Source organism: Diospyros lotus, chromosome 2, assembly GCF_014633365.1.
Source record: "Diospyros lotus cultivar Yz01 chromosome 2, ASM1463336v1, whole genome shotgun sequence".
Lineage (NCBI taxonomy): Eukaryota > Viridiplantae > Streptophyta > Magnoliopsida > Ericales > Ebenaceae > Diospyros > Diospyros lotus.
Genome location: NC_068339.1, coordinates 42,229,249 through 42,255,802, shown reverse-complemented (window position 1 = coordinate 42,255,802; position 26,554 = coordinate 42,229,249). Strand labels below are relative to the sequence as shown.

Genomic DNA, 26,554 nt, shown 5'->3' with positions numbered 1-26,554 from the left:
AATTAACTCAATTTTTATTAAATTGGAGATGTTTAATTTTTTTTAGAGATTGGTTTGGTGCTGAGTTTAATTTTATGAACCTAATGAATATCAACTCACTTTTAAATTAGTATCAAACTTAAACTAATTCAACATATGAATACTCTAATTATTATAATTGTTCTCTCGTTATTCTTTTTATCCAATAAAATATATGTATAAAGAAAATCTTTAACATATTTTATTGCCTAAATTCAAGATAAAATTAGATTATATAATCTCTTAAATTATATCATTACTCTTAATGATAAAGGGTTAGTTGGACAACAATTTAAAGCTTGAAATTGAGCATCAGCCAAGTTGATTCATTACGAACAATTTTAAAATGACATATGATTGTACAAGTAGGGCACAATGGTTGGACATGTAATTTAGGGACTCCCATTGTCATAACGTGGCACTGCCATGTTGACATTAGGGGTATAAATGAACCAAGCCAAGTTTTACCTAGCTTAGCTCAACTCGATAAATTTTATCACAGGTTCAAGCTTGAACTCGAGTTTGAGTCGAGCTTGAAAGCTTGGCTCGAGCTCGAGCTCGATTAGCATAGCCTGAGCTCGAGTTGGAATTTATCAAAATTTTATTTAAAAAATTTTAATAAATTAATGTATAATAAAAATAAATATCAATATGATAATCAACAAATATATATAAATAAACCCAACCTAATAATCAACAATTATAACATCGACATGATAATTAACTAATAATAATTTTACAAATTACAATAAACATAATATCATTTACCGTATAAAAGGATAATCAAATTTGTTATATAGTTATTTTCAAAATACAAATATAATCAAAATTATAGCACAACAAAAATATTTTCAATTCAACTTCAAAATAGCTACTCCAAATATCAACATGCAATTTGAAATTGTAATATTAATCAGTAATCATAATTATATATCAACTTACAAACTACCAACACATCAAAAGTTTTCAAGAATCACATATCTTGTTTTGTTTCATGTGGTAGAAGAATCTTAGTGATGTTATTCTATATATAAAAGCATAAAAATTAATAATTTTTATTAATATCAACTAATAAGGTGCTCATGAGTCTATAAACAACTTAGCTCGCGAGCCTTTATTCGAGACAACTCACAAGCTTATAATTAAGTTAGCTCATGAGCCTTTATTCTCAACTCACGAGCCAACGAATCAAATTTTATTAAATTTAAACTTAACTCATTTATAAATCAAGTTTTAAAATTAAGTTCAAATTTATCTTATTTATCTTAACGAATAAATTTAAATAAACTTTTATCGAGTCTCATTTACGCGCTTAGTTGACACATGATAAATCAAATTGGATGTAAGGTAAAAAAACCTCTTTCTTATCTTACCCATGCTCACTCTCACTCTCACTCTCACTCATGAGCTTTTCTGTCTACTCCGTTGCACATCAATCAAACAGAACTGTTCCCCACTGAAGTCTAATCTGTCTGTCTTGCATTCACGCGTGGAACAAGTAAATTCCAACACCAGGCGAAAGCCTAGAGGAAGGAGCTTCTTTGGCAGCTCTATTAAGTACAAACGCTCTACTTTGACAAATTGCCATGCTGCATTACTTTCCATTCCACCTTCTGTCTCCACTTCACTCTCTTTTATTTAACTCCTTTCTATTTCCAAACAAAGCCTTAATGGAAAGGGTTAGCATGGTTCAATGTCATCCACGCTAATAACTGGTGTAATATGATGATGAGGTTTTATGCCATCTACAGCTATTTGCTAATCTGATTTTGCTTCCACTACTATGATAAAATTGGGGCAAGTACTTGAAGCTCAAGTCTTTCTCGTAGGTGACACATTCATATTTGGTCTTTAAGCATAAATTTGAACACATACGTACAAAATTACATGAAACTTTAAACTTCTTTATTATAGGACCAAATCCCAATTGCAGAGATGACAAACCACTACAGCCGGCTAATTTTCCCTCTAATTTACTCCTGGATTTCCTAATTCCTACCAGAGTCAAAGATAATTAGGTAAAAGCAGTCGGGGACTGACTTTATTCATGACCAAGCCACTTCCTCCACCAAGATGAAGCATTAGTTCTAGTTGCAGGAGGAGTAAGGAGATTGAGCATGGTTTCCTTCTCTTTTGGAGTCAGTGGAACACCTCTGACAAGGTTCAAAGCCATGATGTGTACATTAGTCTTTTGCCTGTGCTTGTTGTAAGCCCATATTCCTCCAGCTGCACCAGCAACAAGAAGCTGTTCCAAAACCCAACATTTAAAAGTCAGATTCTTTTTTATGTTTTTCTTTTCCCCGGGGGGGAAGGCGGAGGGTAAGAGAGATCAAAATGGTTTCCTAGAACTGACCGGAGATAGCCACAAAGCAGCAGTCTGCAAATCAAACTTTGGCGCATAAAGCACCGTTTCCCCAAAATCATCCTCAAGCTTTTTGTAGACCTCTTTATCAGTTTTCCCAGACCGAATTTCATCACGAATTAACTGGATATAGACAGATAACCAGTATGCAGGTTAGACTTTTAGTTTGATATACAGTAAGAGGCACGTTAAGAGAATGAAGAAAAAGTATGAAAGAAAAATCATTGCCGGCACTGTTGAATTCAGTCCCAAGTACACGTAGGTATCAGAAACAAAAGCAGCATTATATCATTTTTTTTTTTTGCCAACAGCAGAATAATGTTCATCATTTGGCAGTTACCAGAAACCCTTACAAGTTAACAATAGTTGCCTAAACAAAGTACGACTCTTGGTTTTTATATATGGTGAGCAAACAAAGCAGTACTATTACTTTAAAAAGTGCACGAACCAGGAGAAAAGAGAGTTGATATAATTCCCACCCCCACCCCCAGTAATTTTGTTTGTATCTAAATCATTGATTCATTTATAAAGAACTGCAGATTAGAGATACCTTATTCCTAACTGCAAGTGGGATGAAAATTAATGAAATGTCTATTGGTCCCAGAATAATAATCCACTGCCCTGGAAATAAATTATGCAAGAACACGACACACGAATAAGAGTGCAACATAAGGGTTGATGCCTCCTGTTCCTGTTCATGTCAATATTATAATATGGTAGAACATCAAGAGAAGGTATACACAAGAAAAGCTGTAACTGGAATTACTTCAAGTCATTCTATGATCAATTTGTTAAGCCAGAAAGAAAACACAGAAAGAGGTATCCTAATTTTGTATGTCAGGTAGCTTGATTTTTCAGAAACACTGTTTTGAAAATGAAACTACTTTCCCTTCCAATACAGACGAAATATTAAACCCCTAATTCAGCCATCTGTTAGACGGTAAAAGAATTAATGTTGTCAACTGTGTAAATGGATACAGGAACAACTTTGTGCGGTTGGCCTAAGGCAATATGAGTTGAAAGTCACTTACGCAAACCACAACATCAAAGGAAAGAAACAGACAGAAACCAGATTTTCATGATCATAGGACCAATTCTGAATGCTCATGAAGTTTTTACTCGTCACTATTCAGGTAAGTGAGACACCAATAAATTCAACTCTTTTCTAATGAGACACCTCCTGATCTTAAAATTTCCAAAATATAATTTATCTTGTCCACTGATTCCATTATGATATTTATACTGACGATGCTTACAACTCATTGTTGGTGTTGACCATCAAATCAAGAGAGACCGGCAAACTTTTTCCGGCTTTTCGTTTGTGTGTTTGTTCATCTTTACACCTAAATATCCCAAGCTCAGATAAAAGAGGAGCATTGCAATAGGTAAGTGACAACAAGTGCAAGACTCCATTGGATCCTTTGTTCCTAACCTGAATTGACTTGCTTTGTTTTGAGTGAGTGATGCAACAAATAAAAATACATGAAAGAAAAAGCTACCTTCCGGAGAAGAATTGCAATATCGGCTTGGGAGTCTTCAATGGACTGACTGCCGCACTCAGTGCACCGGACATTGTGACTAATGTTTCTCGCCCGGGCTTCAACCACCTGAGCCTTCTTTACTGCATCCTCTTCCCTCTCCATCTAGGCTACCCTCCTGCTTCAGCTTGTACAGAAACTAACACAAAACCTAAAAGGGATATCAATCAAAACAAGCTAGAGTAACTCCCAATTCACGAATCTTCAACTCTTGTTTTCGGTCAGGCATTTCATCAAACAGTTTCCACACCTAGAAAATACCATCAAATGTCATTACTCCAAGCCGACAACCGAAGCACCCAAGTTGAATCAAGTCTCAAACTGTTCAATATTTGATAATCTTCCATTGTTAAGTACCACTATACATATTGACCATTACTAGTTTCAACTCTAATTATGCAGCCCACAAAAGAGGAGGGCATAAACGGACAGCAGAAAGACATAATTGTGCATAAGATAACGAAACAATGAAGATAAACAAGGAAATTGAAGTCCTCATACACCTGAGACTGAGGGAGAGAACAGGACTGCTCCGATCAGTGCCTTCGTATGATCCTGGAACTCGAAGAAATGGTCAGGGTGGTTTGCCCGGTTACCTTCTCGTGCGAATTCACAAAATATCCTTAAAAATTGTCAGTTTTATGGTTAAACAATAATTTAATGGATAAATTGCCCCCCTCCCACCCCCCCCCCCCAAAAAAAAATGACTTAAACAATGACATGATTTTTAATTATTCATAATTTCTTAATTCATGTTTGCTCAAAATTTATTGTTGACACCTTTGAGATTCAATAAAAATATTTATGACATTTAAAAAATTATAAAAATCTCTTCTAACTTTACAGACTATCTACTTTTTCTTCTCTTGTTATTATTTTATAATCTTTTTTTCTCTTCTTATTATTTTATAAATGTTATAAATTTTAATACGATGAAAATACTTTTATATTTTCTCCATATATCCTTTTCTTTTACTTGTATGGTGAATTAATTAGAATTTAAGCTTAAAACCTAAATCATCGTCGATCATCAAATTAGAGAAAGAGAGAGAAAAAGATCAATGAACTACCAGATTTTGATCACTGACTAGACAAAAAGAAAAGATAAAGAAAAAATGAGAGAAAATACAAAAATATTTTTGTTATATTAAAAAATTTAACAAACAAAAAGTGTAATTAAATTGGTAAACTCAAGAGATCATTGTGATTTCTCAAATATTAAAAGTGTCTCTATTTTTTTACCAAACTTCAAGAATACCAATTGTTGGCCTCTTAGGATATACTTTAGATGACAAAAGACGGGTCATGATATGCTGGTGTCATCTTGATGAGTCGTGAATTTGAACCTGAACCTTAATCTCTTTGAGACACATCTCATGATTTATCTTTTCTAACAAAATCAAGAGACTAAGCGTTGGGGGCCTCACAAGAAAGGGTCATCCCAAGAATACCAATGGTTGAGCCAGAACTTTGGGTTCAATAAGCAAAGGGGCAAGGTATACTGGAATGTGAATATCACAAAGTCACAAGTTTATTGATAAAATAATTTTATAATTTTTTTTAACCATGTTATATGAAATTAAAAATATTAAGCAAGATTAACAACATTAAATAAAAAAATATTATAAATATTATTAAAAGGAATTAAGATGGATAGCGATTGTTCTTTTCGTATTTTAATATTGAGTTTTGAATTCATTTTAACTTTTGTATTTTGAGTGTTTGTTTTTGTTACGAACATTTTCTGAACCGTCTTGGACTATTGATGAGACTGCAATGGGCTGAAAATGGTCCAATGATAAGACCCAACCTCTCCAAGTCCAATGGGCCCAAGGCCGAAGCTATTTCTGTGAGGTCGCATAATTGCTAAAGCGCGAGCTCTGATTACGATAGCAAGCGAGCTTCCGACAAGGGCTCCAGCTCACTAGTCAACCTGATCAGCTCGCAACCGGATCTAATGTCTACCTGTCCTTATCCATGGAATGTCAATCCCCACATAGTGCAGAACTTTTACTCCATATTTTATGGAAATAATGACATATTGTCCCTCATGATATGACCCCACTACTTTAAACATTGTGTAAATTGTCAATATCTCACATTATAAATAGGGGATCAAAAGCTATTGTATAGAGATAATAAAAAATACATATTGTTACTCTGCAAAAATGATCAAAGAACAGTCGTGGACTAGACATCATTCTGGCCGAACCATGTAAAAGGCTCGCGTATTGTTTGTTGATGGTGTTATTGTTCTCTTCCCCTTGTATTCGTGATTACTGGATCAGTACGGGCCGACGAATCTTGGTCGACCATTTCTGAATGTCGACAGATTTGAAATTATTGAAAGTGCGTTCTTTTTGTCTATAACATTTTTCGCGTTTTGAAAATTTTAAGCATATTTTGTCTGTAGTTTTTTGTTGACGTTTAGAAATGGTCGATAGAGATTCGTTGGCTCGTACTGATCCAGTAATCACGAATACAAGAGGAAGAGAACAATAACACCATCAACAAACAATGCTCAAGAGCCTTTTACGTGGTTCGGCCAGAATGATGCCTAGTTTATGACTGTTCTCTGATCATTTTTGCAGAGTAATAGTATGTATTTTTTTATCATCCCTGTACAATAGCTTCTGATCCCCTATTTATAGTGTGAGATATTGACAATTTACACAAAGTTTAAAGTAGTGGGGCCATATTGTGAGGGACAATATGTCATTATCTTTATAAAACAGGGAGTAAAAGCTCTGCACCATGTGGAGACTGGCTTTTCACGAATAAGGACAGGTAGACATCAGATCCGGTTATTCTGTTTCGTGATCTTCTTTACGAGCTGATCGGGTTGACCAGCGAGTTGGAGCCCTCGTCGAGAGTTCGCTCACTATCATAATCAAAGCTCGCGCTTTAACAATTATGCGATCTCGCAGAGATAGTTTCGGCCTTAGGCCCATTAGATTTGGAGAGGTTAGGCCTTATCATCGGACCGTTTCCAGCCCACTATAGTCTCGTCAATAATCCAAGGCGGTTCAGAAAATATCCGTAATACTTTTTCTTTTATTTTTGGTTTTTTTAAGTTTTTTTTATAATTTTTTTATTTTTTTAAAATAAACACGTTTTTATTATTTTAAAAAATTGAAAATTAAAAATTAAAAATTAAAAATAATAAAGAGGATAGGACCTTAATTATCCTTTATAATTTGGAATTGTTGTATAATTATCTTATTTAAACATATTTTTCTCAATATATATCACCAAACCAAATTATCATCTATTCATTCATCATTGACTTCTAAAATGTAAATCTTTCTAAGTTATATTTTATTTCTAGATATATTAATTTTTTATGAAATTTCTGTAAAATTATAAATTAAATGTAAAAAATTGAAGGGTGCAATTGCCCTTGGGTCCTCCCCTGCCATTGCACCTGCATACCTGTTTTTTGACGGTAATGACTAATGATTTTTAACATCATTTAATTATTATAATAAATTAATAAGTTTAGTGAATGGACTATTAAAATAAAAAAATTATTATAAAATCATACTAAACTAAACCAAAAAATTTAATATCTTTTTTTCATAAATTACCCCAAAAATAAGAATCCAACTTTTTTTTTTTTTCTTTTTGTATCTTCCTTTTTCCTTGTCTAACAACCCAAAAGAAAATCCAAATGACTAGTGATGCATATCATTGCCTTCCAACCTTGTCAGGTTAACACACTCATTTTTCAAGAAATCTTAAAAAACTTACATTAATAATAGTTATTTGAGGCAATATCATCAGTGTTCATGTCTTTAAATTTATGATCGAATAATAAGTAGAGATAATATGATAATTGCACAGATACAGACCACTTCGTAAGAGAGAGAGAGAGACTATTATCATTTTTAGGAACACAAAGAGTAGTAGTGGTAGATATAATTTCATCTAGTTTGAAGGAGAAGAAGAAGAAGACGCAGCAGCGAAAGACAATAAGTAGGCAGAGGATAGGATGGGTTGATGTTTGTTGAAGTGGCTTTCAGTGAAAGGGAAAAGAAAGTGGTTAACAATTCATCTTTTATATATGAGTATGACCTACAACTCTCCTCCAAACTGCTTTTCCTTCTGACATCCAATTCCCATTCCAATTCATGCAAAGCTCCTCAGTTTTATTTTGTAAACCAATAAAAAAAAAAAAAATACACAGTTATCATTTTGCCTCATCAACTACATTAACCGCCACTACCCCCCACCAACCAACCAAAAAAAAAAACAGATAATTTCCACAAACAAAAAAATAATAATTTCCACGTTTTATATCATATATATATATGTATGTATATAAGCACATTTGATTGATTTTGGGAAGGATGGTAGCCGCCAGCACAAAAAGTCGTTCACTCTTTTAGTTAATCACGTGGTGCTGCTGCCCAACGTCGAACTTAGTATCTGGATCTGTGGTAGACATTAGAGACTCAGAAAGAAAGAAGGAAAGAAAAAAAAATAATAATAATAATAAAACACATACACTATTGCACCACATATAAACTTATATAATATGATGTTATACCTTATTTACAAGCAAGTTCACCTGTTCTCTATACATTTCCTTCATGTCCACAATATCAGCCCGAAGTTCCTCTAGCTGCAAAACAAATTAATATTAGTATCCTTCACACATCACAGCACTCATAGGAGACGCCAGGAAACTGCTTATATTTTTAATCAATTTTTGGGCTAAAGCCAAGCTCCAATCTTCTTTTCATTGCCCAACACACGAGTACATTAAAATTTAATTGTACTGAAATAGTAACGCATTTATGTTTTAAATTTTCACATTAAGCGCCACATTTCCCAAAAATCAAGTAGAGAATGGTTATGTATCGCCTTCTACACGGAAGAAATACAAGAGCTTATTATAGATATAAAAGAAACGAACTGATCTTTGTAATTGAGGCTTGAATTATTATATGATGTATATATTCAGCAGACCACCCAAAAGCCTTGCCTCAATCCTTGTTCTGTTCTGTACATAATACCTATTCGGTAGAGGCAACCTAATCAAAGTCAAAATGATTTAGGAAAAGGGCACGGCAAGACACTGATCAAAACACTATCAAATGCATAGGGAATGTTTCCTCACCTACAGTTTATCGCTCATAATCTACTAGCATAGAGGACCGTGAATGCTAGATTACAGTAATGTAGGCTGAAACTTTCCCTGGAGAAAGTTGTCCACAGCTTGCATTATCTTCTGACATTTAGAAAGACTATCTTTCTATGTATTGGGTGCCACTTGCTAAAAATACAGCATGCTAACCATGTCTAACTAATCAAATACACACCACTTGGTTACTAGAGAATAATAGCACTGCAATTCACCTTTCCAAGATTCAATTTGCCACTATGATGATAAAGAATTACGTGAAATTCAAGTACCTCCTCATCTCGCTCGCCCATTAGCTCCAATGCTGCAGAATGCCTCCGTCTCAGTGCTTCTAACTCTGCCCGGATGCCAGGCAGGACAGCAGCTTCCGCCCTTAATTTCTCACACTGCAACCAACTAGTAAACCTTCAGGAAAAAAAAAGTACCAGAGACCATGAGACTCATAATGGATAAAAACCTACCTGTTCAGTCATTTGAACCAACTCCTCAGCAAGAGAGTCACGAATTTTCTCCAGAGATGCCTAGATAAGATAGCAAATCAACAAGGAATTAATGAGAGGTAAAATAAAGATAAATATGAGAGGTGAAAAAAGGAGCTTATATACACACAAATACAAGTTAAGCATGAGTCATGACTAAGATAAATAGGAACACTCAATCTCCAGTGAGCAACCAAACATTGAAAACACAATTTAATCAACATTATGTATGAAATAATGTTGTGATCCAACTCAGCTACATCATACCAATCGAGAAATATAAGATGCGAGCTCGCCCTCCTTTTGACGAAGGGTAGCCTCAAAAGCACTTGGGGTAAAGCTCTTCACAAAGTATGGACTTATGGGCATATCTCCATGATTCCTATGTTCAGAGAAAGTGTCAGAAGAGTCCAAAGAAGCTTGCAAAAAGAAACTTTCCTCCATGCTGCTTAAACTGCTGGCACTTGAAAGTTTGCGGTTTAATTTTCCTGTACATATGGGCAGTTGATTACTTAAAAAGGGATAAATAAGGAGCAGAACTAATTCCCAGAAACAATAACACCAGTGATGTTACCATTTTCAAACCCAAATTTTTGCTTCGGTAATGGACTTTGGTCAGAAACAGTGGAGGTCTGAAGGTGAGCATTTCTTTCTAGTTCCAACCGAGCAGCCTTCTCCCTTTCAATCTCCTGGGGTACATTGGGAGCCTAATTTAGCAAACTCACGCGTGGCATGGATAGTTTATAAATAGAAAATCTATGAAGAATATCAATTTTCTATAGCCAAAAAGGAAAGAACGAAAAAAAAAAAAAAAAAAAAAAAACTAAGAACCATTAGTGACCCAGACCAAAGGTGTGCAATAAAGACATGTTACCATGCATGATTTGAAATAGTCCAGGCAATTCTCATATTCATCTGCTTCTCATCTATGTCAAGATTTGCTACCACTTAGTCTTATCAGGGATATTGTTTGTTTTGTAATGGTTTAAATACTCAGATTATGCCTAAGAATGGACATAACATAAATGAAACTAACAGAAATATTGCAATAAACCTAAGAATCACAAGTGTACCTTCTGCAAAAATTCTCTGTGTGTAAGTGCTTCTTGTAACTCCTGTTTGTGTTTCCTCCTGAGCTCCTTAATTTCTTCTTCAAGCTGAGAGACACGGCCTTCATGAGTGTCAGCTTCCTCCTTCGCTGCAAGATACTCCTGCCTATTCTCTGCTGCCCTCTGTCTCTCCTTCTCAAGGGTCCGACTGAGCTGAGTCTGCTCAGCTCTAAGGCAAGAAATCTGTAATTTCTCACTCACATAAGCCAGAGATTAAGATATAACTCTCCACCAGCATTACCAACAACAGCCACAAGAACAATAAATAACCTGAGCTTCAAGGACATTTATTCGAGATAAAGTCTGCGATAGCCGTTCATTTACAGATCGCTCTCTTTCTTCCGCAGCAGCAGCTTTAGCCTCCGCTTCCTGCAGATTCAAATATTAAAGAAAGGCATATTAATATAATATAATATATATATGTACGTATAGCATCAGCCTAAATCATTGCTGGAAAACCTGAAGCCGTGATGTTAAAGATCTCTCAACAGCTGCCCAAGCTTCTGCCCTTCTTGCAGTAGTTTCCTGTTATACAGTGGAGAAAGGAGTTGAGCAACACACACCAAAGAACCAGAGGATTTGATCCAAGTTTATTGCATATAACTCATAAGCTTCAAGGTTAAATTTGCATATGTTATATACAGATGTACCTGCATGGCTTCAATCTGCCTTAGGAGAGGCCTAGTAGATTCAGGAAGCTGTGTCACCAACTCCTCACACCGACGTTCACTTGCCTGAACCAAATCACAACCAAATTGCATCATCTTTGAAACTATTGATTGCAATAGACCAAGAAATAGTTACAATTTAAAAGAATGGCAAGTAAAGGAACATCTAATTCCAACCAAATGAAACTCAACATACTTGATATCTTTTCTGAAGATCCTCAATGTCTCTGCATAGCATATCTTCTCTAAAAACAGCCTGTGGATCCAAAAATAAATTTTAAAAAATAATTATTTCATAGAAGCTCCAGTACTGAAACCGGAAATTTCAAATCCCAATTTGAACCTGCTGCTCCTTTCTACTCAGAGTTTGCCTTAATTCCTCAAGAGTCTGGACTAGCATAGTTTCACGCTCCTCAGCCTCTCTTAGACGACTCTCCAGTTCAGTCCTGGCTTCATTGTTGGCCCGTGCCTCGGCCAATGCCTCAGCTTCCTTAGCTGCATTCAAAGCATTTGTATAGAATTCCTTTTGGGCAGCTAGTTCTGCCTGATGTTTTTCTATTGATTCTTGCAGCAACTTCTCAGTAGCTGCCTTATCCTTCTTTATACTCTCTACTTTATTCTCTTCTACCTGGAAATGGAATTAAAAAATGAAAAAAAAAAAATTAAAGAAAGATGCAATGGAGATGAAACCAGAAAAAGCACTGTGAATAAAGAAAGATGCAACGGATATGAGGCAAGCCATTGAATATTTCAAAAGATGAAAAAACATTGTGACCAGAAAGCTCAATGCTTCAATGGAGATGAGAATTGAATCACCTAACAGAAAATGGAATCTAGTAAGCACAGTGACCAAGCATGGAACAGGATAAAAGAATGAAGCAAAACCAATTAGCGCTTCTAGTGAACATTTATCTCTCTAGCTACTAAAAGGATCTCATGTTGATAGCTAGCTCTTTATGCTACTAAAGGTGTAAACCAACATGATTTACAATTAACAATTCTCATATTTCTTGACTAAGTTTCAATTAGCTCTATTTAGAGAAAAATTGGCCTCATGAAACAGATTTACAAAACAATTGGAAACATTCCATCAAATGCTGCCCGTCTAATAGAAGAAGCATGATATCTTTTATATTTCTCACTGCACGGGACACCTTGGAAAACAAGCAAATATGGATATACCTTATGAAATCAAAATTAGGAAACAAATGTTGTCCCGTCGACCCAGCCAAATATAGATATACCTTACGAATGACCCACGCTAATTTGTCCAGAATTACACCATATTTTTATTTATTTATTTTGTTCTCAAGAATTATGGGATATTATGTGTGGATTAACATGGACTACTGATTAGTGTCATTATGGTCATGTCAAAATGATGTCATCAAGGCCTAAAAAGTGGTATTTCGCCTAAGCAGGTGGCTGACAAAGACTGTCAAAAGATTGGTGTGGACTGTTGAAAGTTTGGCATGGTGGACTTTTGAAAACTTAAGGATAAATGTTGACCATTTTGATGTTGGTTGACACGAGTATTAGACAGGTCAGCATGTGTCAAAGTACCGGACACTGTAGAAAGTTTTATGATTATCAACAGTTTTTGGAATTTGATCAGGCTGTCTTTTGGGGAGAGTTTGCTGCCAGAAGAAGGCTGACAGTGTTGGTGGTTTTGGCGGGACGCTTGATGGCTTTGGCGAATGAGAAATAACACCAATTTTTTTATACGTTATAGCCAGAGAGTTGCTGAGTATGATACAATACTGGGAATCTATTTTGGTTAATCCATTGAAGATTAATTAGTGATCAATTTTGGACATTGAATCAACCTCATTGTTGACTGATGAGAGATTTCTTAAGTGCTGAGAGATCAGTATGAGCATTTCAATCTCTCTCTCTCTCTCTCTCATGAGAATGTAAAGTTTATATTTGTAAAACCCCGTATTACAAGCTCGTCTCGACCAAGGAGGGACAAGAGGTAAAAGGTGAAATCCATGGAGCTCGAATGGGCATGAGGGGACCCCAAGGAATGAATTTGGGAATGTTTTGAGAATTCCTGATGGCCTGAGAAAGTTAAAGACTAAAAACTTGGGGCCAAAGTGGAAAATTAATAAATGTCCGGACATGTGGCAAGGGCATGTATGGAATTTTGGAAGCTTGTCGAGGCCCAAGTGAATTAATGAAAGTTATTTGAGGTCCATGTGAGGTTATTTAAAGTTAAGAGAGATAATGGAGAAACTTGGGATTTGCAAATTAATAATTGTCATGTCCCAAGGGTAATTAGAAGGGCAATAATGTAATTAGTTATATTAGTTTGTTATGAGATATTTGGGTGTTTGTTAGGAGCACATAGGTGCTGGTAGAAATTAGTTAAGGAGCTAGCTAAGGCCCATAAAAAGGCCCATTGTAAGAGGAGAGGGTATGCTTGAATTAAATGAATGAAATTTGATTCTCTCTCTACAATTTCTCTACAATCTTCCTCTCTATTTCTCTCTACATTCTTCCCCATTTCTGTCAATTTCTTCCTCTCAAATATTCTGTTCTTGATTCTATTCATCAGCTCCTTCCGATTGTCATTCCAATCCTAGGCTAAACCCTAGGTTCATGACAAATTGGTATCAGAGCAGTCATTCCTCGGCTGTGAGTTCGACAATCAAGTTAGTGTGTCTGACTTTTGAAGGTGAGTCTGACGGGTGATTCCGGCGAATACCATTGAACATCTGTAGCCTTTGCTTCTTGTGTGTTTACAAATTCCGACTATCTTAGCGGTGGAATTTAGAGAAGATAGTAGTGGTAGAACGGACACCAATCCAGAGTAGGTTTCGACGTTGACCAACGATTGGTGGCGGAAAGTAACAAGCCGCAGGATGCGGTTCCGAAAACAGCACAATAGTGACGGAGTCGAACCATTTCGGTGGTGCGATTGGAGTCGATACATCCAGGAGTCTGTTCTAGAAGCGACTCATAGTAGCAAAACCGAAGGTAGGAAAGGGATTGATGGGGGTAAGTGGTTGCTTCTGATTTGATTGTGGAAGGAATCGGCGGGGAATACGATCGTTGAATCCACAACGATTGCGAGCACAGCAGATCGAAGAAGGTGACCGAGAAGATTGTTCGACTTTTGGAGGCGAGAAAGAATCCGACTCTGTTATCGATCTCCAACGATGATTTACATTGTTGATTAGGTGAAGCAATTCTGATAAAGTACAAAACCAAGCTAGTGATCACGGCCAGTGGACGGTGATTGGGTGGGTCGCGATTGTTGCAAATCTGGCTTGAAGGTGGATAGGTTGAGCTTTTGATCTGATCTGGAAAGTATCTACTGTGGCAGCAATTATGTTCGGAGTCAGGAGGAGGACATTCCGAACGGGTTTCCGAATATTGCTGCCGACGTGGTTAATTTCCAACAGGCGAGCAACCCAGACGTTCGTGAGTAGGCGAAAGTTCGTTGAAGGGCGACGCAGGCGAGGAAGTTGTGGAGGCCCTTATCAAACTCGCCCACTGAGTAGGCAGAACCAGAGAAAGGATTCAAGGCGTGTCCAACGAACTTTCCTTGCCGCGACATAATTTAGGATTTTGGCTATTGCAGACGTGGTTCATGGAGGCAACCACAAGGCATTTCGTCATCCGGAAGCAGATCGGAGCAGGTGACCATTTCTCAAATTAAATTCCGAAGGAGAGTTAGAGGCCCCAGCCATTGGACAGTGATTGGGGGTGTGGGTCGCAGCGGTTGTAGGTCTTCTTCATTGGCGGCGAGTGCAACGATTTTTAGGCTGACTACTCCATTCCATCGCTGCTAATTTCCAAGGCTTCACGAGGATTAATTTCTGATTGTTCATAGGCCGTTACGGTCTGACAACTCTCGTTTCAAATTTTGAGAGGCAAAGCAGACCGAATTAACGTAGCCGCGCAGTTAATCCTTGGTTGTGGTTCCAATTCGAGTTGAAGGCTGCTGAACTGGAAAAATTCTATAAGATCAGCAATGGCAGAAGGGATGTGGATGAAGAACCTTGAGTCCCAGGTGCAACAAGTCCACTTGGCAACCATTGATCTGCAGGCTCGAGTGGAATTACTGGAGACCGGAAGCAAACGTGAGCAGGTAGCAATCATGGCGTTGGATTGGAAGTTGGAGACCTCTCTAGGGGGCCTGGAGAGAAGGTTGAATGGAATTATAGATGAAGTGGGGGCTCAGATCAGGGAACAACTACAGAATTTAATGGTCATGTTCTCTCACCAAAATCACTCATCTATGAATGGATCAACTTCAAATATTCCAAATAGTACTAGGTCTTCTGCTACATCATTCTATACTCAATCTGGTGCTGCATCCCCTGTTTGTCATCATGGAGGAACCATTCAAGGAGTACAACAACTTGCTGGAAGCATTTCTAGTGGTCATTTTACCTCGAACAATCTCCCTATTACCCTTTCTCAGATATCCCATAGCAGCGCACATGGTCATTCAGGGGTGCCAAATAGTGGTAGAATGAGTGTTGTAGGAAGCCTTGGATATAATAGTGGCACAAATGGAGTTGGTTGGTCTATTCCCGGGATTCTTCCAACCTCTGCTGTAATCGGTAATTGGGATGTTGTTCCAGGAATGGGAGCATCTCCAACCCTTGGAAAGGCAGAATCTCGAATTACAAGTTCATTGGGAAACATAGTTGGTGGGGGCAACGTTGGGAAGAACCTGAACTATGGTGAGGTTGATAGGGCAGCGAAAGCCAAGGGACAATCAAAAATTGTTGAAAAAGAAGTTCTTGTAGAAGGATATTCTAGCAAGTACAAAGAAAAGGGAGTTGCTGAATTCATTACATGGAATCAGAGTGGCGCAACGGATATTGGTGCTAGAGTCTTTACTCATATTTCGGACTTACCGAAATCTAAGGGACAATCAAATTTGGAACAAAATATAGATTTGACTTGGGTTAAAATAGGCAACGAGAAGATGGAAACAGCACTAGCTGGAGGAAAACTGAAGGATAGAACTGAAGGAGTCGAAAGGTTTGCTGAAGAAAACAAAACTATCACTGCTGTGTTGGTTTTTGCTCCTATTGGAAAATCCAAGTTGCTGTCTGCTGCCGGGTGGGATGGACCAATGGCTGATTGTACTCTTAAAGTGGAGACCAATCTTGATTGGTCAGCTATTGTAGAAGATTGGGAACACAATACTGATGTGGCTGGGTTTTGTTTTCTAGACCTTGCCTCAAATTATGTGCTGGCAGACTTTATATACTTGGTGGATGAGTGCCCTCATGACTGGTTATTCTTTTAATATGCAGCTGTGGAGCACCATGGAGGTGCAGGAACAAGTGCTGCTGGTACTGAACTTAAACTCTATCAGATTGCCTTAGAGATTGATCTTGGATACTTAAGAACGAGGAAGAAGAAAAGGCCTAGAAGGACAAGAAAAGAAAGAAAGAAAAATTAGATAGAGAAGGCGGGCATTGGATAAAGAAGCAACGGGTAGGTGGTAATAAGTTTCTTGGGGACAAGAAACATTTCAAGGTAGGGAAATTGTCATGTCCCAAGAGTAATTAGAAGGGCAATAATGTAATTAGTTATATTAGTTTGTTATGAGATATTTTGGTGTTTGTTAGGAGCACATGGGTGCTGTTAGAAATTAGTTAAGGAGCTAGCTAAGGCCTATAAAAAGGCCCATTGTAAGAGGAGAGGGTATGCTTGAATTAAATGAATGAAATCTGATTCTCTCTCTACAATTTCTCTACAATCTCCCTCTCATTTTCTCTCTATTTCTCTCCCTCATTTCTCTCTACATTCTTCCCCATTTCTGTTCATTTCTTCCTCTCAAATATTCTGTTCTTGATTCTATTCATCAGCTCCTTCCGATTGTCATTCCAATCCTAGGCTAAAGCCTAGGTTCATGACAATAAAAATTACATATATATATATATAATGGAGCACGCAGCATAGGCCATTCTTGGCCAGGCAAAAATCAAAAAGGAAAGAAGAAAGGAAGAAGAAAAGAGAAGGAAGAGGTTAGGGAGATTAATGGGACCAGAAGGGTTTGCTGAAAGGAGAGGTCACCAGAGAAGTAGCCAGAAACAGAGGAGAAAGTTGCCAGCATCAGCTATGATATAAAACAGGGGAACAGTCTGGTGAGGGCTGATATCTTCCTTTTCCGACGAGGGTTGAGCTCAAATCTGCTCAGAGAAGAGCCCTAGAGCTAGATACAAACCCTTCATGTGCTGATTCAAAGGAGATTGAGAAAAAGATGGAGTTGGAGCCAGTTTAATTTTCAGCCAAAATCAGGGGCCATTTCAGGTAAGCTCCATTTTCCTTGATTTTGCTTCTTTTTCTCCTTGTGATGGCCATGATTTTACTGCTTGAGATTCTTGGTTGTTGATAGAAGTCTTGCATGTGGTTAATTTGCAAGAAGATGGGTGAAATTGAAGTTTAATAAGTTGAAAGTCTGGCCTAAGGGGACCGTGCGTGGTTTTTGTAAATTCCTAGGGCTGGACTGCACAATTAAACTGAATATAAGGTGCTGGAAATTAAATAAAAAGAAAGACCTTAGGGTCATGATGTAATTGCATGTGAAGATTTTGGGGTCTGTATTTTTGTAAAATCTAGGGCCAAAATGCAATTTGTGAAAGTTGAGAGATTTTTGTATAAATATTGTATAGTTTGGGACCCTAGAGTGAAATTAGCAACTGTTTCAGTCCAAATGGGTTATTTGAAAACTTTGCGAGCCTTAATGTAATTAAGGCATAGTTTCGGGCATAAATGAAATTTCTAGAAGTTGAGGGTTATAATGAAACCAACATCCTAATATTGGTGTGTACGTACATTATGTGTGATTTCGTCGGATCACAACAATTAAGGAAATTCAAGCTGAAAGAAGACAGGGCAGACAGGTAAGAACTATCCAAGGTGGGCACTCTGGCGCATAGCATGTGCATAGAATTATTTTGGCACGAACATGTATTGTTGTTGCATAAATGATGCTTTAAATGGGTCCATGGATCTGGGACGGTGATCTAGGGTGTCTTTGTTGTGCTTGTCTTGATCTAGGAAACTGTAAGACTGGCTTCCATAAAATGCTCCTAGTGCCGAGCGAAGAGAGCTAGTTGTGATTCAGCATAGTGAATTCCCATCTGATGAAAAAGGTTGGAAGCCCTATAACCTGTTCCAAGTGAGGCATTTGCCAGATTAGCTAGGCCCCATAGTTGAATGAAATATTTTGTCATGTCACAAATGCATACATATTGCACATCCTCTATACCCGTGCACCTATGATATGCCTTATTGAGCTTATGTACTCATGCTTGTTTCTCCTCTATTATCTACTCTTTGTTTTGAAACCAGTGGATACAGGGACATACAAGAGAAAGGAGATGGTCACTGACTAACTCGGTAGGTTAGTCTATGAGCGTTGTCGAGTTCCACCAGGTTGAATGTTAGCTTACATTCACTCTACAAATGCTAGTTGTATGTAAGTTTAAGTTGTGCCCTAGCTGGAGGCTAGTTTTATAAACTAAGTTTAAGTTTGTAATCATATATGCTGGGCACGAGCCCAAATATGTTGGTTATATGTTTGCCAATGATGTAAATGTTGTGGTTAATCAACAAGTTTGAATGTCATGATATGCATGCATAGGGAGGAATCCTAAAATTGTTTATAGGTGCAAAACAAGAAAAAATTCACCTTTGCTTAAACTTAAGCCATGCAAAGGGAATACTCACCAGACAATATATTCCATTCCACTGCATTCTTTACTAACTTGGTGGATGGGAGAACCAATACCACTAGTTTAACCCAATTACCCCTATTCTCAAGTTCCCAATCTGGCATTCTCCCCAGGTGAATGAGCTGTTTGCTCCCTGTGGCACCTTGGGATGGGGTGGGGTGTTAACAATATTTATGTTAAGGGGAAAACAGAAAAAGGGAAGGGGCTGAAAAGTAGGATTAGCCTGGGTTTCAGCACATCCACACAGCTTTTTGATAAACAAGACGTAATAAGTTAAGAGATGGATTAGGTTTCTGCTGTTATGGACAAAGAAAAAAAAGGGTATCCTGCATACATGCACATATGAAAATGTTTGCATGAGGCAGGAGGCTGCAAGGGAGAACATGCAAGTACTGATATGTAGTGTTGAAAAAGATATGCGTATGTGCGTGCGCTCACGCCATTGGATGACCAAAAGCAAGAGATGTGTACGCATACAATGAGGGGGCCTTGACATGGCTGGAGCGAATGGAGGCTATCTGCCTATAAAGGGCTGCATAGAGGTATTGCAGGTACTAAAATGGAACACTTTCTGAAAGGCTGGAGAAAACTAATATGGGCCAACAAAAGAGGAGACCAAACCTGAAAAAGGGGGCTGAGTTTGCAAAAGCTGAAGAGAAAACCTGGACCAATAGGAGAGCATTCCTTTCACCTACCATCTGCAGCATTTTGCCTATAAAAAGCTCTAAGTTGGGAGTCCGTTGAAGTTTTCCAGCTGGTGTGCAAGAGTGTTTTGAACCTTGGGTGTGCTGTTGTATATTTGTCTCTGTGTGTGTGTGTGAGAGAGAGAGAGAGAGAGTAGTATTGTGAACAGTATATGTGTTTTGTGCTGTTGTAAGACTAGCAATGAGACAGTGCAGTGTGGGTGGCTGCATAGAGCCATTGCATTAAACAATGTGCGTTTGAGCACATGTGCTGTGTGAAGTTAGCCAAGGTTATGCTTGTTGAAGAGAATGAGACAGCTAAATTGTAGTCTTATTCTTACTGTCAATTGTTTCTTGTATTATGTTGTGTTTGTGTTTGGTTAGTTGTATTATTCAGCTGTAGTCCTGGTTGTAGAGGATTATTAATTAGTTGTGAAGTGTAGGCGTAGTAGTCAAGGCTATATATATTCGATAGCCTTTCTATTTGTAGTGTGGTGGATCATTTTATTTCTTAATCAAATTGGACGAGGTAATATTTTGTTTCAAACCTCCTGCTTTTCGTTATGTTTTCATTCTGTTACATGGTATCAGAGCCACGACTTGCGTCCATGGCTTCTCACGACTCAACCTCATCTTCTTATTCCTTATCCTCTGTAGCTCTGTCGGATTTTGCCTCTGTGTCTAAGGCGTTTAGTTTTGTGCCTACAAAACTTGATTCAAACAATTACCTCTACTAGAAGGCACAGATCTTAGCTACAATTAGGGCTTTTGATCTGCTGCCGTTCATAAACAAAATCGACCTACCGCCGAAATACGTTTCATTTGGTGATGCTGAGCTAGATTCTGAGCCAGTTGTTAATCCTGATTTCCTTCAGTGGATGCGATCATATCAACTTCTCCTAGGATGGCTGTTTTCGACAATTGATAAGGAGGTAATCGATCAAGTTATTCATTGTGAATCTGCAGCAAAGGTATGGACTACTCTTGATAATTTGTTTTCTCGTCAAACTGTTGCTCGTTCCTTTCAGTTGAAACAACAACTTAGGTCAATTAAGAAATGTGATATGATAGTAACTGAATATGTTCTAAGAATCAAGACTATCAATCATGCATTAGTAGCAATTGGAGAACCGTTCAATGGTCAAGATCTGTTAATGACATCTTAGTAATTGGATCCAGCAGTGCTGCTTTGCATAGTTTTATTGGTGATCTTGATAAAATTTTTGCTTTGAAGACACTTGGTTCGGTGAATTATTTTCTAGGGTTTAGCCTTTGTGCTAGTCTATGTTGATGACATCCTAGTAACTAGATCCAGCACTGCTGCTTTGCATAGTTTTATTGGTGATCTTGATAAAAATTTTGCTTTTAAGACACTTGGTTCGGTGAATTATTTTCTAGGGTTTGAGGCTTATCGAGACTCTACGGGTCTCTATCTAACCCAATCAAAATATACTCTTGATTTACTTAACAAGGCTGCTATGGCTGATTGCAAGCCTTGTGCTATTCCACTCAGTTCTGCCACTTCATTCACTGATGAAGGAGAACTATTTTCTGATCCATCGTTATATAGAACAGTTGTAGGTTCTCTTCAATATCTTACATACACCAGACCGGATGTTGCCTTTGTTGTAAACAAGCTAAGTCAGTTTTTAAGCTGTCCTAAGGATCAACATTGCCAGGCTTGTAAACGGTTACTTCGGTATCTCAAAGGAACAATTGGTTTAGGTTTGGTATTTACTCCATCATCTACTGATTTGCCACTAAGTGTTTACACTGATGCGGATCATGCTAGATGCAAGATCATCAGGAGGTCTACTAGTGGTTGATGTGCTTTTCTAGGAGATAATCTGCTTATTTGGGGATCTAAGAAGCAGACCGTTGTAGCTCGGTTTGTTGGAGAAGCAGAATATCAGGCAGTTGCCCAAGGAGTTACAGAAATTCTATGGTTGAAATCTCTTTTTCATGAACTGGGTTTTTCATGCTCTAAGACGCCTATTCTTTGGTGTGATAATTTGGCAGCAAAGTCTATCTCTGAAAATCCTGTTTTCCATTCCAGAACTATGCACATTGAGATTGATGTGCATTTCGTTCGTAAAAAGGTTGAGTGTGGTGTTGTTGAAATTCGTTATGTTCCCACCACGTACCAAATTGCTGATATATTTGCTAAGGGGTTGCCTAAGGATAGGTTTCAGTTCTTGTGTAATAAGCTTGGTCTTCAAATGATACCTATGTATCGGCAGTTAAATATCGCAGCATCAGCACAGAAGAATGTTTCGAGAAGGTCTAAATTGAAGGGGCATGTTGAAGAGAATGAGACAGCTAAATTGTAGTCTTATTCTTACTGTCAATTGTTTCTTGTATTATGTTGTGTTTGTGTTTGGTTAGTTGTATTATTCAGCTGTAGTTCTGGTTGTAGAGGATTATTAATTAGTTGTGAAGTGTAGGCGTAGCAGTCAAGGCTATATATATTCGATAGCCTTTCTATTTGTAGTGTGGTGAATCATTTTATTTCTTAATCAAATTGGACGAGGTAATATTTTCTTTCAAACCTCCTGCTTTTCATTCTGTTACCATGCTGCTATCAAAGGCCATAGAGGCTTGAGGAGACAGCAACGGTTGTTGGAAGCTTGCAATGTGGAAGCAAGCAAGTGTTTAGGATGTGGACCAAGCTAAGGAGATTTCCAAATTTCTTGCATTTGCGGCAAGCTCAATCTTTATTACTATATGTGCATAACATGACATGAGTCTTGGTTTGCATGAGATGTATCATGCATATGCATTGACGTGTGATGCATGGAATATATGCTGTGCAACTGATGCTTCATGCAAACTGTTTTGGGTTACGTAAAGGGTGGCAATTTGTGTTAACGGGTTATGTTCGGGTAGTACCAACCTATGAATATAACAAAACACAGAGCAACCTGTACACAACATGATTAATTAATTGTATCAAATACCAAACCTGGACATGGCTCATTTATTACATGGATAACATAGCATGACTTGTATAACCCACGTACTTAATCAATTGTGTCAACACATTGACATGGCCCTACATGAACAAACTATTTAGTCATTCACTATAAAAAAATTAAAACCTATTTATATTGAGGGAAAAATGCACTTGGCACCCCTGAGGTTTGGCTTAAATATAGGCCATACCCATGGTAGTAAGCCGAGGTTTGGTCTAAAAGTGTAAAAGTGCCAAAAATGTTATCTTCTATTTCTCCCCCTATCTCTTTTTCTCTCTTCTCCCTCCCCTCTCTCAACTGACATTTTCTCTCCCCATCTTCTCTGGCAATGGTGGAAGCAACCACAGCAAGAGTGATGGCCTCCCTCTTTCTCCCTCCCTCAAGTTGCCACATTGGGTTCATGATGAACCCAACAAACCTGCTTGGGTTCAAGATTGAACCCAGCCATCGGTTGGGGTTCTTTTGAATATTTGAAATTATTGTACAAGTACTTGAATTGGGGCTTCAAATGCAGCCATTTTTTTCCGTTGTTATTATATCAACTCTGTCGATGTTGAAGAAAATTTAGACACAATAGCACCAATTTTGCTTCTGGATATGCATTTTATAGTAATAATAAGCTTGAATTTTGGAGTTCCCTCTCAACGACCAGTCTACTTTCATCTCTGTTCTTTCTGGCAAGCAGAAAAAAATAAAGGTGACACCTGGATGAAGTGAGAGAGAGTTTTATAGCATTGATATAGCTTGTGTGCGCATGCAGTCTTCTTGAGCTCTTGTAGCTCATTCTTGCATGATTTACATTCTCCATAGATTGCATTGTTGCCAGGAGTCAAGCCCAAGACATGGACTGGAGGCTCACCCAAAGAGGGTGTAATCACTTAAGCATGTTTCATTTTGGCAGCTTCTATTCATGTATAATATTTGTAAACATGTTGTGTGATGTGTTCCAGTAGGTGTGTTTATGTTCATATATACATTTGATGTACTTAAAGGCCCCAAGTGTGAGGTTCAAGAGAATGGTATGTGGATTGTAAATTTGTGATATAATTAATCTTTAAATGAAGTTTATTATTAATGATTGGACTAGCATTTGTGTCTGTTCACTGGTTAAGATTAGGGGTGCTCATAGATCAAGGTCAGCCTGAGAACCAAACAAAACCAATGTGATTGGGTTAGTTTGGTTCAAGTTTTTTTCCAATTTGGGTCAATTTTATTTTGCTCTTTTTTTTTTTTTTCCATTTGGACTCAATTGACATCGAGTTGGGTCCAATTAGACCATTGAGTTTGTGAGCCCAAGTAATATAAAGCCCCCTTTGCCTAAAATTACCTTTCTTTTTTATTGGATCCATTGTTCAATAGCTGATTTGTTTACTAAGTCACTTCAAGGACCAAGGGTTGACTATATAATTGGTTTTCTTTTTTTTTTTTTTTTTACTCTTAAGCCAATATATGTAGTTTATTTCACTTGGTTTTCTCTTCCTCTTTCTTTCCTCTCTTTCTCAGATTCTTCACTTCCAAATTTTACACCAAAACCCAACCCATAAAACTCAGTATAACTGCTTTTCTGACTTCCAACTGGGGAGTTTTGAGTTAGGTAAATAACAAGCACGAAAATCCTTTATTTTTCCCCCCTATATTTTGTCTACTTTAACTTGAGGAGATCTCCCCATGCTGTCTCTTGTTTTACATCTTTACCTTATCAACAATCTAATAGAAGTCCCATTAAATCAAGATCATATGAACAACGTTAAACAAAATCTTTGTAAAGGAAGGCGATAAATATGGCACCAAACACTGAAAGGAGTTTCAAAAGCATTATACCTACAAAAGAACCCAAGACAAACCACAAGAATGCAACTTATGACAATAAATATTACCAAATAATCCAACAGCTCACGAGGATAAATGTATAATCTAATATAGCAACTTTTAGACCAAGGAGAGCAAGAACATGTAAATGGCCAATTCTACAGCGACTTGGCCACAGGAGGCTGAATGCAAAATTTATGATTATCAGTTAATCCACACCATCCACAATACGTATTACCTAATGGTGGAAACATCAATTTTATGTTCATAACCCGTTAACAGAAAAAATTAATAGCTTGAGAAAATACTTTTAAGAATTCATTACCTGAAGCTTTGTGCTTAGTCCTTTCTTCTCTTCTTCAAGCTCTCTAATCTAGATTCCATCAAAGTAGGGTTTGTTTAGATTAGCAAAAAGAGTAATAACAACAGGATTAGTTTCCCAATAACAAGAAACACAGTGGATCAGGGTGCTTACCTGTGCCCTCAATTTTCTAATATGAGATTCCTGAGCAGCTTGCTTTTTTGAGAGCTCTTCTCCTGGTATGAATTACAAATATCCTCAAAAATGATCAGCATGCAAAAAGGACCTTTTTATTTTTAAGTAAATATACACATTCTACATGTTTTTGCCAAGAACACAATCTGAATGGATGCAGTTTCTTTTTTTTTACCTGTTCCTTGTTGAACCCATGTATTCAATTTATTTATCTTTCTAACTAAAGTCAATAAAATTTCAACACTCAACCCCATCTTTAAGTTCTTAATTTAAAGGGGTGACTTAATGCACGAGGCTCTCCATTTCTTGAGAGTTGGGAGATGTTTTCCCAACTTGAACCCATGACTAGAAATCAAGGAACAACCTCACCATTGCTACCAAGGCTCACTCCTTGTGCTCTCAACAAAATACTAAAATCTGAATCTGATATCATATGGATCCCTCCTAGGGGCTGCTTATTTTGTTCTCTCAAAACTAAAAACAAATTAATGCCCCCTCTATATTAACAAATAGAGTTCCATGCACCATTAAGCAGCACATGAACAACTAGAATACATAATAAATCACTTTCAGAAATGTATTCCAGACCTTCAGCCATAACTTGATTGATTATTTCATCTTTCTCCTTCAAAAGAGCAGCAGCATCGCTCTTTTTGCTCTGCTCTCTACGTAATGTATCTCTTTCCCTAGTGAGAGCATAAACCTGAAATGAGAGAGAAAAATGAATACATCAATGACAATCATGCTGATAAGAAGATGAATATGATCCTTACCAACCACTTCAGATAAGAACCATGTAGAAACCATAACACAGAACAGAACAATACTGGTCCCTAAACATAACATGGTACATCATGCAGCGATGGAGCAAGCAGATGAGGTAAATACATCCCTCATGTTCATAAAAAGATTTGTGCAGTTAATACTTGTTTAGACCTTTTTCAGTGACTGCAGAATAAAACATAAATGTTAAGTATCAAAAAGCATGAGAGTCTGGCATGTTCCGCTGTTAATAATTGAACAATTTCTAGTTATAATTGTGAAGAAAAATTAGTCAAAGAGACGATTTTTCACTAGCAGAGTGTTCGGCACGAACTCAATGAATGCTTTCTGCCTCAGAAAATCTTTAACCTCTTTTATAGAAAAGGTTATGAAAAGCTGGAATCAGAATATTAAAATTAGATCATTCGAAATATGGACCACGACAAAGCTGTACATCAGTAGAAGTAATTCAGTAGTTGCAGCACAGACAAAACATTGAAAGCGGAAATTTACACAATCATGTTGATGGGAAAGAGAAAAAAACAAACAACAGTTGGGAGTAAACTCCAACTTGGACTACAGATATATATATATATATATATTAGACGAGATAGAATTCATTACTCCATCCAAATCTGTTTGCTTAAAATATATACTCTGTATGACTTCAGAAAAAATGAAAGCAAGAACTAGCAACAAAAACAGAAAGAAAGAAAGCAAGATAACAATAGAGAAAAATTGGACAGCCAACAAGGTAATTTCCTATACCTTAGATAATTTATCTAGAATCAGGAACAGAATAG

At 37.3% G+C, this 26,554-nt stretch overlaps 2 protein-coding genes and 1 non-coding gene across 6 annotated transcripts in view; all 3 read right to left on the bottom strand.

The window, feature by feature from the left end:
• Positions 1-1,848: 1,848 nt before the first annotated feature.
• LOC127794123 (cytochrome c-type biogenesis CcmH-like mitochondrial protein) lies at positions 1,849-4,546 on the bottom strand. 3 transcript variants are annotated; one of them, XM_052325028.1, is made up of 5 exons: positions 4,422-4,546; positions 3,880-4,168; positions 2,931-3,071; positions 2,372-2,503; positions 1,849-2,263 (listed from the first exon to the last, which is right to left on the bottom strand). In XM_052325028.1, the coding sequence occupies exons 2-5, from the start codon at positions 4,021-4,023 to the stop codon at positions 2,060-2,062; spliced, it is 621 nt and encodes a 206-aa protein (XP_052180988.1). In that variant the 5' UTR covers positions 4,024-4,168; positions 4,422-4,546; the 3' UTR covers positions 1,849-2,059. The 3 variants fall into 3 exon arrangements, with proteins under 3 accessions (XP_052180988.1, XP_052180989.1, XP_052180990.1); XM_052325029.1 differs by having other exon boundaries at positions 3,880-4,069; positions 4,422-4,528; XM_052325030.1 differs by lacking the exons at positions 2,931-3,071; positions 4,422-4,546.
• A 3,631-nt stretch (positions 4,547-8,177) lies between these two features.
• LOC127794357 (golgin candidate 5) overlaps positions 8,178-26,554 on the bottom strand; it is a 38,306-nt gene continuing 19,929 nt past the window's right edge. For both annotated transcript variants that reach the window (XM_052325381.1, XM_052325382.1), the window contains exons 6-20: positions 25,578-25,692; positions 24,969-25,030; positions 24,819-24,866; positions 11,664-11,948; positions 11,517-11,576; positions 11,303-11,386; positions 11,112-11,177; positions 10,923-11,021; positions 10,617-10,835; positions 10,118-10,232; positions 9,811-10,031; positions 9,526-9,585; positions 9,337-9,450; positions 8,468-8,542; positions 8,178-8,352 (exon numbers count right to left, since the gene is read on the bottom strand). In XM_052325381.1, the coding sequence (XP_052181341.1) occupies positions 8,311-8,352; positions 8,468-8,542; positions 9,337-9,450; positions 9,526-9,585; positions 9,811-10,031; positions 10,118-10,232; positions 10,617-10,835; positions 10,923-11,021; positions 11,112-11,177; positions 11,303-11,386; positions 11,517-11,576; positions 11,664-11,948; positions 24,819-24,866; positions 24,969-25,030; positions 25,578-25,692 (1,665 nt within the window). In that variant the 3' untranslated portion in view covers positions 8,178-8,310. The remainder of the gene's footprint in view (positions 8,353-8,467; positions 8,543-9,336; positions 9,451-9,525; positions 9,586-9,810; positions 10,032-10,117; positions 10,233-10,616; positions 10,836-10,922; positions 11,022-11,111; positions 11,178-11,302; positions 11,387-11,516; positions 11,577-11,663; positions 11,949-24,818; positions 24,867-24,968; positions 25,031-25,577; positions 25,693-26,554) is intronic.
• On the bottom strand, positions 15,589-15,666 carry LOC127796135 (small nucleolar RNA snoR35). Its single transcript, XR_008021962.1, has one exon. It is a non-coding gene; the product is annotated as a small nucleolar RNA snoR35 (small nucleolar RNA).

Coding starts and splice junctions, on each gene's coding strand:
- LOC127794123 (XM_052325028.1), bottom strand. CDS start 4,023: ATGGAGAGGGAAGAGGATGCAGTAAAGAAGGCTCAGGTGGTTGAAGCC. Junction 2,504..2,930: donor CACTTGCAGTTAGGAATAAG/GTATCTCTAATC, acceptor GTCTATATCCAG/TTAATTCGTGATGAAATTCG. Junction 2,264..2,371: donor CTGCTTTGTGGCTATCTCCG/GTCAGTTCTAGG, acceptor GTTTTGGAACAG/CTTCTTGTTGCTGGTGCAGC.